We start from the raw sequence: 15,082 nt of genomic DNA, 5'->3' as shown, positions 1-15,082 counted from the left end.
TACAGGACGATATTGCCTACACCATGTACCACCTATATACCTCGAATAAACATTATTCTATTCTATTCTAAAAAAAAAAAAAAACGAACGTCAGCCGCGCGGCGTTCGCGTCCCACGATATTTAATAGCGCTGTGCACACCTGTGCACGCGACCACTATACTGCACAGTGCACATCTATATTTCTATGCTAATAAATAAAATTGAAGTGTCTGTCTGTAATTTCGAAATAACTACCTCAAATTAAGCTGGTTATTGAAACTGTACCATAACTGAATCACACATTTTTGAAATTTTTGTCTGTCTGTCAATTTTATTTAATATAAAGTATAGATTCGCCTTGTGGACGCTCCCGCATCCTGAGTTAGTGACACGCAGGTGTGGCCGTAGTTTATGTTTACTTCGACAGCTTTGAGTTAAACGATTTTTGTTCGGAATAGTCGTTCTATACTTTAATTGGGTATTTGACTTAATTTCTTTTATTACTTTATTATAAACTAGGATAAAAATAATGACGTAAACTGAAAAAAACTATTTAAATCGATCAAATAACAAAAAAGTTATAAGCATTCAAATATTTCTGATTAGCCAGAGATAGCGATATAGCATTTTGACGTCACACCTTTCTATAATGCCATAGTAGCTTCGTGCGGTTTCATACAAATTTTTTTTTTGCGAGAAAGGGATAGAAGAACCCTCTCCGCTCCCACTCCAAAATTAAAATGCCTGTTACTTTGTAAATCTTTGTTGGATTTTAATATTTACTTCAGCGTACGTCATTATTTTTATCCTAGTTTATAATAAAGTAATAATATTTATCAAATTCAAAAGTAGTCAAGTACCCAACTCAACGATCAAAGTCAACTTACAGTTTTATCCAACAGGTAACTCCCAGGGAAGATCAGCGGGATGTACGAGATCATGTAAATCATCGACGTCCAGTACACAGTGATGCTGCTAACCCCATAGTATTTGACAATCGCGTCCTGAATTATAGTGTACTGTATCCATTGCATCGAATTCGAGGCCGAGTACAGCACGAATATGCCCAAAACCAGCCATCTAATCGGAAAAACTTTGTATTCCACCGGGCATTTTTTAGTAGGGGATTCTACCCCTCCCTTTTCAGCAATACCATCCATCACGCTCCCGCTCACAGCCTCCAAATTTTTCGAATCCGTCATAATGTAAAAATGTTCGTATAACCTCTCTAGTCTCTACAATATTATTGTCGTTCGGAAGAATAAATTTTCTCTACGTTTATCCTATTATATGGCACATAAATTCCGATTAAAATCTACAATAAATATATCTTTTTTTCATTAATAAATCATTTATATTTAAAAGTTTTTTTTCTGTGTTTATTGTCTGTGGTAAAGCTACGAATGTTATTGTCAATTTTCCCGCGCGCTCAACTTTTTTTTTTTTTTTCACGGAGCTAGATTTAACAGGCAAAGGCAAGCGAGACGCGCGGCCTCCCGCTCACGACTGTTGTCTGTTTTCCAGCGGACAGTTGATCTGATCTATTTTCCGGTTTCCACGGCCCACGCTCAGGCGCGAATTTTCCCTATACACCCTTCCTAGAACATCAGTACCCTTATTATTAATGCGAAAGTGTGTTTGTTTGTTGGTTTATTGGTTTGTCCTTCAATCACGTCGCAACAGAGCAACGGATTGACGTGATTTTTTGCATGGGTTTGACTATACCCATCTGCTAAACAGATTCTGATGAAATTTGGTATAGAGATAGCTTGTATCCCGTTGAAGCACATAGTCCACTTTTTATCACGGGAAATCAAAGAACTCCCAAGGGATTAAAAAAAATTTAAATGCATGCGGTCAAAGTCGCGGGTATCATCTAGTCACTAACCCTATTACAAATGCGAAAGTGTGTTTGTTTGTTGAATAGTTGGTTTGTCCTTCAACCACGTCGCAACGGAGCAACGGATTGACGTGATTTTTTGCATGGGTAAAGTTAAAGACCTGGAGAGTGACATAGGCTACCCTAGAGTTCCCACGGGATGGTTAAAAACCTAAATCCACGCGTACGAAGTCGCGGTCATTAACTAGTTGCTAATATGCTTAAGCTAGTAGACTAATTAATATCTTCATTACCTTTTAAAGATGTTAAGTAACTCGCTCTCTCTCTGCGTCGTGCGTCGGATTCTTTATTGCTGAGTGTCATTTCCATTAATTATCCATACTAATATTACAAATGCGAAAGTTTGTCTGTCTGTCCGTCTGCTAGCCTTTCACGGCAAGTCCGTTCAACCGATTTTGACGAAAGGTACAGAGATAGCTTGCATCCTAGGGAAGGACAAAGGCTACTTTTATCCCGGAATATCAGAGGTTTGAAATTTGATTAGTCCACGCGGACGAAGTCGCGAGCATAAGCTAGTTTGATATAATATTCTGACGTCAACATAATATTATTAGGTATCCAATTAGTCAATCATTAATTACTAATAAATACAATATAATTACGTAGCGTTTCAATTGACTACCAATAATGGGAGTAAGTAGGCTAATTAATTGAACGAGCGAAGCGAGGCCTTCAAGTTTACTTCGGCGAATTTGTGTTTGTCTGTACTCTGTATGTCCGTCCATTCGTCTGTCTCCATCTCAGAGGACGGGTTTGCAACGAGTCACACTGAATCGTGTCACAGTGTTACTCGTTGGGAGCTCATCGAAATTTTTCTCCCATCGAGTCACACTGTTACTTTTGGCAACTTTTTTAGGGTTCCGTACCTCAAAAGGAAAAACGGAACCGTTATAGGATCACTTTGTTGTCTTTCTGTCTGTCTGTCTGTCTATCTGTCTGTCTGTCTGTTTGTCGGTCTGTCAAGAAACCTACAGGGTACTTCCCGTTGATCTAGAATCATGAAATTTGGCAGAAAGGTAGGTCTTATAGCTGGCATTAGGGGAAAAATCTGAAAATTGTGAATTCGTGGTCACATCAAACAAAAAATATTAAATTGTGGTCATAAATTTTCGAAGTAAGATAACTATATCAAGTGGGGTTTCATATGAAAGGGCTTCATCTGTACATTCTAAAACTCATTTTTATTTATTTTTATGTATCATAGTTTTTGAATTATCGTGCAAAATGTCGAAAAAATACGACTGTAGTACGGAACCCTCATTGCGCGAGCCTGACTCGCAATTGGCCGGTTTTTTCCATTGTAATTCCCAACGAGTCACATGTTACTCTGGGTGTGACTCGTTAGGAATATTTATTTTAATTTAGTTATTTGTCTGATGAGCCTCATAACTTCTGAATGTACGCACATAATTACTTCAATTCATAAATATTATGTAAATCAATAACACCAGTTGAACAAACAATAAAATTATTTAAGTGTCAGATACAAATAAAATTAATTACACTTTTTCACTTGCGAGGTTGGTGGGAGAGAGCCTCTGGCTGCTTTACGGGATACGGTACCCTAAAAAATAGCCTATGTCCGTCTCACTACTGAGCACGAGTCTTCTCTTGATGAGTAGTCCACCACGCTGACCAAGTGGCTTGGCAGACTTCACACATCCTTGAGAACATGCTGCTGTTCGATTGCGGTACAATGACAGCTACAATGTCACGATCGCAATTACCTCTGATTGGTTGACGCTCGCTCACTATTAGCTACAATGCATTGTTGCAACAAGAAACGCACAAATTCAGCCAATCAGAACAATTGAGATTGTAGGCAATAATGATTGATGCAGGTTTTACGAAATCGACCTACAGGTTTTCTCACATTTTTTTCCTTCAATGTTAAAGCATGTGATATTTAATAGCTTATTAAAACACGCATAACTCCAAAAAGTTAGAGCTGCGTGCCCGACCCAGAAACCACCGACCTGCCGAATAGGAGGCGGACATCTTAACCACTTAGCTAGCACGGCTCAGTATTACAATATTAGCATACTATCCTTACTTACTCAATAACATTAGAATACGAAATTGAAGATTAGCTAAAAGGTCGCCTGAGAGTGACAAGGTTTCAGCAAGGTTCTGCCGACAAAAATCTATCTAAACTAAAAAGCCGTACGTATTAGTTAAGTATTTGTGATCTTTTTGTCTTCATGCTCTGTTTTTTGTTGTGTTTTTTTTTTGTTTTGTTTATGTACGTTTGTCTGGTGTTGTTCTGTTTTGTACTGTGCGCTATGGTCCCAAATAAAATGTTATTTTATTATTTTATTAAACTAATAAATAAAATTTATGTGTCTGTCTGTAATTTCGAAATAGCTACCTCATATTAAGCTCGCATGGTTTGAACTGTACCTTAACTGAACCACACGTTTTCAAAATTTTTGTCTGTCTGTCTGTCTGTGTACGGGCTAATCTTCGAAACGGCTGAACCTATTTTGACGGGACTTTCACAGACAAGTGGAGGATTAACCAGGGAGTAACATAGGCAACTTTTATAACCGACTTTTATTTCAAAAAAGGAGGAATTGTATTTTTCTACCTATGCACACCAAAATCTCGGAGATTACTGACATAAAGAATAGAGAAACTTTGCAACATCTTAATATATAAAAGGAAAAGGTGACTGACTGACTGACTGACTGATCTATCAACGCACAGCTCAAACTACTAGACGGATCGGGCTGAAATTTGGCATGCAGATAGTTATTATGACGTAGGCATCCGCTAAGAAAGGATTTTTGAAAATTCATCCCCTAAGGGGGTGAAATAGGGGTTTAAAATTTGTGTAGTCCACGCGGACGAAGTCGGGAGCATAAGCTAGTTGTTCCATAAAAAAAAATTGGATTCCAACTCCTCATTCCTGATGCTACAGGGGACTTGATCGCCTAAGCTGATGGAATTTAGAAACTGTCGGTTTTAAATTGATATTGGAGGTACTTACCAAATGAAAACTATCGTTGAACCCGAGGACCCAACTCCTCATTCCTGATGCTGTAAGGAATCGCATTCTTAAGTCACGGTGATGGCACGGGATTTTTAAAGAATCGTGCGTTTAAATGATTTTACGAAATTTTGTACTGAGATATATTGCATCTCGGGGACGGGCTGCCACGGATAGGCTACTTTTTGTCCTGGAAAATCAAAAGTTCCCACGGGATTTTAAAAATCTAAATCCAGCGGGCATCAGCTAGTGTAAAATAACACGGGAAAAGGCAGACGTTTATCATGATTACACTAACGGGTCGTTAAACACTTAAATATATTATCTCTTTTATGTACCGCACGTGCGGGATGCTGGACGCCCTTCCGGCGTCCCTGTTTCGTGCCACTTACCATAATTTCCATAGGATCCTACGCGTGTTCCCAGAAGACCAGCATGTCTATTACAAATTACAATTCATACTATTCCATCCTACTAGACCGTACCTACTATTATAATCTCTACATAGTATAAAATAAAGTCGCTTCCCGCTGTCTTTATGTATGAACGCGTAGATCTTTTTTAATGCGGTTTTCACCAATAGATAGAGTAATTCAAGAGAAAGGTTGATAGGTATAATTTAATATTGGTTTGTTTTAATTTGTTGAAATATGACGATATTTGAACAAAATGTCGGAAGAAATCAAGCTTCCATCGAAAATTAACAAATTTTACGCGCAAAAAACGAGACGGACGGCGCGGGTACCTAGTCGCATTTATAATATTAGTATGGAAGTGACACCACATAAGTACATTGGCACCCATGCGAAGCCGGGGCGGGTCGCTAGTCCATAATATTAGTATGCTAGCTTATATACATAGCACATATAGCACATATTAACCGTTCAACCTATTTTGACGAATTTTGGTACAGGGATAGCTTGCATCCCGGGGAAAGACATAGGCTACTTTTTATCCCGAAAAATTGCAGAGTCCCTACAGGATTTTTAAGCACCTAAGTCCACACGGACGAAATCGCGGACATCTTCTAGTGCCCAATAATCTATCTATCTATGCCTAATCCATATCCATACTTAATATTCCTAATGGGAAACGTGTCTGTCTCTATGCTAGCTTTTCACGGCTCAACAGTTTAACCAATTTTGAAGAATTTTGGTACAGAAATGTAAATTAAAGTTCCCACGGGATTTTTAAAAAACCTAAATCCACGCGGATGAATTTAAAAGTATACTTAATCGCGAATTCCCCAATACATATATAAAATACCAGGATTTGTCCAAAACATATTTTTAGGAAATATTTTAATCTCCACAAAAATTATTTTACCCATAATTTTTTCACATCTTGTTACAGAGTGACAGAGATAACGCTCTACGAAGCCGGAATCTCTTTCTAAAGGTCGATGTACAATATTTCCTGCCGGCTTCTGTACATTATTTTGTCTACCGCGGATGCAGGTATTTGAATTGCGTAGGCGCTGATATGTCTAGTTAAGTACTTAAACAGTAAACAGGTTTTACATTTTATTCCAACAGTTGCAAATAAATAAAAATAAATAAATAATCATTTATTTCAGACCAGTTTTAGTCCATATTTAAATTTAAATTTACAACTATAATATATTTACTAGAGTTAGTGTGTTAGTAACAATATTTCCTTATAGTTATGTTAGTAATGTTAGTGCTTAGTGATTACATAAAATGGCCTACCGTGGCAGCTCTAGGCGCCCGGTGGCCACAGCCACCCAGTGGGGCCATTATAATAACTACCCGTTTTAGTGAAGGTTTTTAACCTCCTTCGGTTGTGTCAGGACTCAGGACAAATCGGGTAACAAACGCACACACCAACAAATAGGTACGCAACTGCCAAATGTAGGTAACTTAAATACCTTCAAGGCAAGAGTAAATAGGCATCTTAGGCAAACGCGCTCCAACCTAGACCTCATCATTCTCTATTTCTCAGGCATGATTTTCTGTCTCTGCATTTTAATTTTATTTTCAGGATGTAGGCACCAATTCACGGTTTTCGGATTTTTCCACTAAAGTGTGCTATAAGACCTACTTACCTGCCAAATTTCATGATTCTAGGTCAACGGGAAGTACCCTCTAGGTTTCTTGACAGATAGACAGACAGACAAGAACGTGATAAGGGTTCCATTTTTCCTTTTGAGGTACGGAACCCTAAAAAACATTTCCCCGCTTTGAATCCCGAAATCCCCAAAATATACGGACGTTAATCACATTCAGGTGGACAGTGCCGTTGTTGGATCCAATCCGCTTTTCAAACGGGAAAAGGGATCTTGCCATTGACACTGATTTGTTTGGAGAGGATAAAGGGTTTTTTTTTACCATAGCTTATGTCCGCGACATCACGTGGATTACACTTTCAATAGCTCAACGGGTAAAAAAACACCTATCTGAGGGGTTAAATTTTTAGAAATCGTTTGTTAGCGGATGTTGCAAGGTTGCCGCTCTTTAAAGCTTTAAAAAAAAATTCGGGCAGTATATTTTTTATCTGTTGGTTAATAAATAAGTAGGTATGTGAATTTATATTTACAGACTAACTTATGCTCGCAACTTCACCCGCGTAGACTTCACAAATTTCAACCCCCTATTTCACCCCCTTAGGGGTTGAATTTTCAAAAATCCTTTCTTAGCGGATGCCTACGTTATAATAGCTATCTGCATGCCAAATTTCAGTCCAATCCGTCTAATAGTTTCAGCTGTGTGTTGGTAGATCAGTCAGTAGGTCAGTCAGTCAGTCACTTTTTCCTTTTATATTTAATATTTAGATTTATTGTTCACACCCGAGCTTTTTGTGTGAACACTGAACACACGCCAGAGTTTATATTGCACCAATAATTTAAGGACTAATTATAATTTTCTATCTTTAGCAAATTAGTTTTAATCCTATACAAACACTTATTAATTAGTTACTTAATAGGCTCACTCATTTTACCTGTAAGTACCTACCCTCCCATATTACATTCAACATAATAAATATTACGTAATTTCAGTGGGACGTAAGTTCAGGCAAGCTTTCAGCTAACGACCTCATAATTTATGAAAACGCTGGTTCCCACTTCTCGCAAGTTTAATTGCGTTTCTTGGGCATACGGTAGACACTTGCAAGACGTTAATTACCTATCAAGTGTGAGGAGACGTTGAATTATTGTATTTCTAGGTATCATCATCATCATCAACCGATAGACGTCCACTGCTGGACATAGGTCTCTTGTCGGACTTCCACACGACACGGTCTTACGCTGCCTGAATCGAGTCGCAGGGTGGTCCACCCAGTGGGGGGTCTTCCAACGCTGCGTCTTCCGGTGCGAGGTCGCCATTCCAGCACCTTGGGACCTCAACGTCTATCGGTTGTACGAACTATGTGCCCTGCCCATTGCCACTTCAGCTTCGCAACCCGTTGAGCAATGTCGGTTACTCTAGTTCTCCTACGGATCTCCTCACTTCTGACTTGATCACGTAGAGAAACTCCAAGCATAGCTCTCTCCATCGCCCGCTGAGTGACTCTGAGCTCGATAGGTAATAAATGTTCCGCCATTTCTCCGTGATTTAGAGGGTGACAACTGACAACTGGCAGGCGACATCTGTCGGCTTCCACCACTTTGCATTTGATTAGGATTTATTGCCGTCTTGACGATTCAGTCGTTGGGAACCAGAGAGGTGCGAATTTCATAACTGTGAATGTGATTAGTCTAAGAAGATAACTATCCGAATTATAGTTGTGCGATTTATATATAGAAATAACCCGTCGATAAAAAAAATTGCAAATCGGTCCAGAAACCTCGAAAAAATCGGTGTACATACAAAAATAAACGGCCAAGTACGAGTCAGACTCGCCCATGAAAGGTTCCGTAGCAGCAAGTAACATCATAATATAAAAGTTTCCGTTTTTTGCCCTTTAGCTACGAAACCCTAAAAACTACTTATTAGATCTCTTTTAAACCAATTTTCGGGGGAAGTTTGCATGGTTATGATATGTACATCAAATTATATTTTTTTAGTTTTATCATTCTCTTATTTTAGAAGTTACGTTAGTTTAGAAGGGGGGGGGGGGGGACAACACACATTTTACCACTTTGAAAGTATCTCTCGCGCAAACTATTCAGTTTAGAAAAAAATTATATTAGAAACCTCAATATCAGTTTTGAAGACCTATCCATAGATCACACGTATGGGTTTGATGAAAAAAAAATTTGAGTTTCAGTTCTAAGTATGGGGAACCGCCAAGATTTATGGTTTTTTTTCTATTTTTGTGTGTGAATGCGGTTCACAGAATACATCTATTTACCAAGTTTCAACACTATAGTTCTTGTAGTTTCGGAAAAAAGTGGCTGTGACATACGGATGGAGAGACAGATAGACATGACGAATCCATAAAGGTTCCGTTTTTCGGCCATTTGGCTACGGAACCCTAAAAACGGACCGAATTGAGAACCTCCTCATTTTTGAAAGTCGGTTAAAAATAGATTTATTTTGTGAAGTTACAGGCGAAATCGCAGTACCCAATATCCAGTTTATTATTAGGTACAATTCCGTTGGGCAAACCTTTTACTACAAATAAGTTGAAATACATTTCCCGTCTTCATATTTTCCAATTTAAAGTAAGATGGTGTGCTTTCATACATAGGAACATTATTGTGAATCCTATTTCCGATCTAGGCAATCAAATGTTTGCTGAATGAAATTTTATTTGAAAGAGAGTAAACTACCTACTTGGAACCGAAAGTATGATACGATTTATTTTTATTTTCTTGGATAAGAAAGAAAGAAAGAAAGAAAGAAAACTTTTATTCGACACTACAATAAACCTAAAAGCCAAGTAAATCAATCTACATATCTAATTAAACTGATAAGTAAAAAAAATAACAATAAAAATATACTACACTAGCTTATGCTCGCGACTTACCCTATTTCACCCCCTTAGGAGTTGAATTTTCAAAAATCCTTTCTTAGCGGATGCCTACGTTATAATAGCTATCTGCATGCCGAATTTCAGCCCGATCTGTCCAGTAGTTTGAGCTGTGCGTTGATAGATCAGTCAGTCAGTCAGTCAGTCAGCCACCTTTTCCTTTTATATATATATATATATATATATATATATATATAGATTACCTAACGTGTGACCAAATATAGGTAGGTACCTATAAACCATCCATACTTGATATTATCAACACAAAAGTGTGTCTGTCTGTCTGTCTGTCTGCTAGCCTTTCATAGCCCATCCGTTCCACCGATTTTGAAGAAATTTGGTACAGCGATAGCTTGCATCCCAGGGAAGGACATAGGCTACTTTTTATCCCGGAAAATCAAAGAGTTCCCGCGGAGTTTTTAAAAAACCTAATTCCACGCGGACGAAGTCGCAGGCATCAGCTAGTTATGTACAATGCAACTAGGCCTCTAGTTTCTTTTTACACAGTGGGATTAGTCTGTTATACGCGTCTCCGCTCATGTGCACTTTGGTGGATACCGGGCCTAAGATCACACATGACCACACAAAAGATAAACTAGTAACCAATACCTCTCGGAGACCAGACAATCAAGTTGTAAACTTGTAATTGACGCAGATAAGAAATCAAATGATGCTCACCGATAAAGTGGTTTAACTGATAACGTCGGCTGGTCCGATCATCGAATGATCCCTTATCTCTGGTCTAGTAACACCTGTTGGAGGGTCCAAAGATTAGTTCATCATCACGATCGACCCATCGCCTTCTTGTTCCTGAGTATGGGCACAGTTCACGACAGTTTTGACTACCTCCCTGGCGCAGTGGTAAGCGCTGTGGTCTTGTTAGTGGGAAGTCCCGGGTTTGATTCTCAGCAGGGGTTTAGAATTTTATAATTTCTAAATTTCTGGTCTGGTCTGGTGGCAATCTCACTTGGTGGTAAGTGACGATGCAGTCTAAGAAGGAAGCGAGTTAACCTCTTTGCTTTCTATACACGGTATCGTACCGGAACGCTAAATCCGCTAAACGTCCCATCGGCCACATCATCACTTTCCATCAAGTTTGATTGTGGTCAAGCGTTTGCCTATTCATACTTATATTATAAATTCGAAAGTGTGTTTGTCTGTCAGTCTATCTGTCTGTCTGTTTGCTAGCTTTTCACGGCCCATCCATTCAACCGTATTGATAAAATTTGGTACAGAGATAGCTTGCATCCCGAGGAAGGACATAGGCTACTTTTTATCCCGGAAAATCAGAGTTCCCACGGAATTTTTAAAATCCTAAATTCACGCGGTCGAAGTCGCGGGCATCCTCTAGTAATGAATAAAAAAAAGTCTATTGGACCTACACAATGTGTTATTTGAATAGATACTTTTTTTTGCATAGTTACTAGATATTCTGGTTAGATAAAAATAGAGTATATTAGATAGTGTCACAGAATAAGGATAGTAATTTATACTGTCATAGTGTTAAGATTAGTAATACTACAAGCGATTCCGTCGTCGATATGTACGATACTGATCTATTGATATATCATGAGCGATTTGATCTGTAATGTGAAAATAAATGGGGCGAACTATAGTTTAAAGAACTAACAAAAGCACCTTGATGCTGGAAAGGTAATCTCCGGAAAGCGCACATTGGCAAACTATCTACTCCCCCAAATAGTTATCACAGTGGCAGAGTTTGCTGAATAAACTTCTTTTCTTTCTTTCTTTCCAAATCCCGGGTCGCAGGCCACAATTGAAAGTCAGCCAGATTTAGACTTTTTTTATGATACCAACTACCTCTAAAGCTGTAAAAATAAAAATTCTTCTAATCATAATAGACAATCTACAAGTATACCTACTAAATAATTATTACATTCGTTGGAATTATCTTTACTGAAACTTAGTTGATATCATAATAAATAATGATGAAATAATTGGTACTTTCCCCTTAAACCAGCTCTAATCTGAAATTTATGAAACTGTTACCCCCCGTTCCCACTTGTCGTTTGTCGTTTGTCGCTTGATGTTTCAGTGGCAGTACATTTTGACACAAAATCGGTCTCCGACATGTTTGAATAGCTTCATATAAAATGTCCTGCCATAGGAACACCCGATTTAAATCCGGGCTCGACAAACGACAAGTAGGAACGGGGGGTTACACCCACGAGCTTTTAATTTTCATATCTAGAGCCGTTAGTAAAATTCTGATGTATTTTTGTTTGAACAAATAAGCCCATTGACATTATGAACCTACTTTAGAATCTAAACTTAGATGAAGGCAAGTTTACAATACCTACAAAGGGACATAGTAGCGACACAGCCGCAAAAAGGTCTTAATACAGAAGCAAATTGTTTCGCTGGACCTCGTACCTTTGCCCGCAATTCTGAATCAATAAGAAAATTCGCCATGGGCGTTATCCATGCAGATTCTCTAAACAAATGTATTAGAAAAATCGACTGTCATATCTATCTATTAAGACGGTCCGGAAATACGTCCGGTTACTCACTGTTCTCTAAGTATTTCCATTACAACTTGACTTATAAGTTAAGTATACCTAATAGACAAAGGTGAATCTTCTAGGCAAGCGCGCTCCTAACTTGACCTCATCATTGGGTTCTCAATAAGCATGAGTGTCGTCAAACACGACCCTATCTTGCAATAAAAAAGTGTAAATACTACTCACAGTTTTATCCAGCAGCCAGCTCGCCGGAAATATGAGAGGCACATAAGTCACCATGTACACCATCGAAGTCCAAGACACAGCGTTGCTGGTCACACCATAATACCTCACTATAACATCCGATATTATCGTATACTGCGTCCATTGTAACGAGTTCGACGCCGAGTACACCACGAAGAATGCTAGCATCAACCAACGTTCTTTGTACACTGTATACCCTTCACTGTTCGTTTCTGAAATGATCGGCGCATCCATAACACTTCCCGACACATCATTTTTAAACACTTCTTCATCTGATAATAACAGTTTAGTATTAATAGGCTCAGCTGGATTCAATACACCGTTTGCAACGTTATCTGTCTTCGACAACATGTTAATAACCTTAAATACTTCAACAGTGTTGGTATTATCATGTACAACCGTATCACAGAAGACTTCTCCTTACAATAAGCCACTCGTATATCTATTCTAATCTTTTTTATATCACTATTGGTCACCAATACATTGTTTTCTAATACCTGATTATTGTTGTAGCTACACGATTGCTTTATCAGTCTTTTACTTTTATAGTACCGAGATATTCACAGACACATTGAGTCGATAAGATATAAACGTAGTTAATTTCTAATTTGTACACTTGGTCCTTTGTACAAGGCACATTAAATAAATCAGCACGTCTCGATTAAATCACCAAGTTCACGGTCACACGCACATCAACCTCTATGGTATTGAAAATTAATGGATCAAATAACGGAATCAATTTGTCTCTTTCTTGCAACAATTAACATCCAATCCAATCCATCAGCTTGTTTGCGTACACTGCTAGACATAGGCCTTTCCAAGAGCGCGTCACCAAACACGGTCCTCCGCCTTCCTTCATCCATCCGCTTCCGACCACCTTTTCAGGTCATCGGTCCAGCGGGCTGGAGGTCGTCCACTCCAGAACACGTCTGCCCCATCGGCCGTCGGTTCTGCGACAAACATGACCTGCCCATTGCCAGTTCAGCTTGCCAATTCTTTGAGCTATGTCGGTCGCTTTTGTTCTTCTGCGAATTTCCTCCTACCAGGTTTTATCCCTGAGAGTGATACCCAACATAGCTCGCTGTATAGCTGGAACTAAAATTGTATGACATACTGTAGGGACAAAATCCGTAACGAGAAAATCTGTAGGAGAACCAAATCAACATATCTCAATGAATTAGAAAGTGAAATGGCAATGGGCTGGGCATGTCTGTCGCAAAAGCGATGGCCGCTGAGGCAGACATGTTCTGGAGTCCGCGTACCAGCAAGCGCAGGATAGGACGACCTTTACCCTACTGGACTGACGAATTAAGAAGGTAGAATGGTTAGATAAGATAGGCGGAGACCCGTGTGTGGTGGCGCGCTCGATTCTCAGGAATGCCTATGGCTGATTGATTGATTATAGAGAACCTTGTATAAATTAATACACGGAAAAATCTGACGAGTCACCTACAAGAGCACGTGGAATATTCATTACATATAGATTTTTAATTAGCGAACAATTAACGGATGACTCGGCTAACTAGCTAAAAGTAGGTCGTGCTACGTCAGTATACAGACTTGATAAGAAAATAAGGTAAAATTAAAATTTGAATGCGGTAAAATTTAACATTGGGACAGTTCGCTACATATGATTTTAATTACTTATAGGATTAATTTTCAATTGTTCTGTTAAAGTATCGTTAATGTTATGTTAGTGTCAATGTCTGTGTCCCATTAGATAACTTCCATTAAAATAACCCTGTAATATTTTTCAAGGCATGTTAACTGTTAGTTTTTGAAGGATTAGCATTTTAAGTTTTAACACATTTACTTACTTAGCTTTGGTGTCAGAAGTGGGATTAAGGTAACTAAACAATTATTAGTGAGAAATTTAAAAAAAAACCGGCCAAGTGCGAGTCAGACTCACCCAGCGAGGGTTCCGTACTACAGTCGTATTTTTTCGACATTTTGCATGATAAATCAAAAACTATGATGAATAAAAATAACTAAAAATCTGTTTTAGAATGCACAAGTTAAGCGCTTTCATATGCAGATATCCCACTTGATATAGTCACTTCATCTCACTTTGAAAATTGAAAACACTAATTATTAGTTAATGACCACATTTTTTTTTTGTGATGGAACCACAAATTTACGGTTTTCGGATTTTCCCCCTTCTTTTTTTCTCTGGAGATACGAAACCATAAATAGATGTAAAAGTCAACGCTTTTATCAAAATGGCTTGTAAAGAGACTGAAAAAATATAAAATTCACAGTTCCAGCTGAGTGCGGAATAAATTTTAAAATGGTGGAGATATAAGACCACAGCGAGCCGTTTTACAAAAACCACTCTGAAGCGAGCGGAGTCTAACCGTGGAAGATAAATTATCAAGTTCGATCGTGAATTCACTGAACAGCGAACATGGTACCTATTTTCAAGTACCGTTAGCTCCTTGAAAATAATGTTCGAATAAAGTGTACCTACCTACAGAGTCGAAAGCCAAGTCACAGTGGTTGAAAAATTTTCTTTTCTCAATATAAATAAAGTTTTATATTTTTATTAACACTTCGAA

The 15,082-nt window shown here is 38.4% G+C and overlaps 1 protein-coding gene across 2 annotated transcripts in view; it reads right to left on the bottom strand.

Moving 5' to 3' along the window:
* Positions 1 to 13,268, bottom strand: part of HisT (Histamine transporter) — a 46,201-nt gene extending 32,933 nt beyond the window's left edge. The window contains exon 1 of one of the 2 annotated variants that reach the window (XM_034977469.2): positions 12,510 to 13,268. In XM_034977469.2, the coding sequence (XP_034833360.1) occupies positions 12,510 to 12,878 (369 nt within the window). In that variant the 5' untranslated portion in view covers positions 12,879 to 13,268. Of the gene's footprint in view, positions 1 to 867; positions 1,489 to 12,509 lie in introns of those variants that run through there. The other variant, XM_034977476.2, reaches the window with a different exon arrangement.
* Positions 13,269 to 15,082: the final 1,814 nt, after the last annotated feature.

Source organism: Maniola hyperantus, chromosome 2 (genome assembly GCF_902806685.2).
Source record: "Maniola hyperantus chromosome 2, iAphHyp1.2, whole genome shotgun sequence".
NCBI lineage: Eukaryota > Metazoa > Arthropoda > Insecta > Lepidoptera > Nymphalidae > Maniola > Maniola hyperantus.
This window is presented reverse-complemented; position numbering and strand designations above follow the sequence as displayed.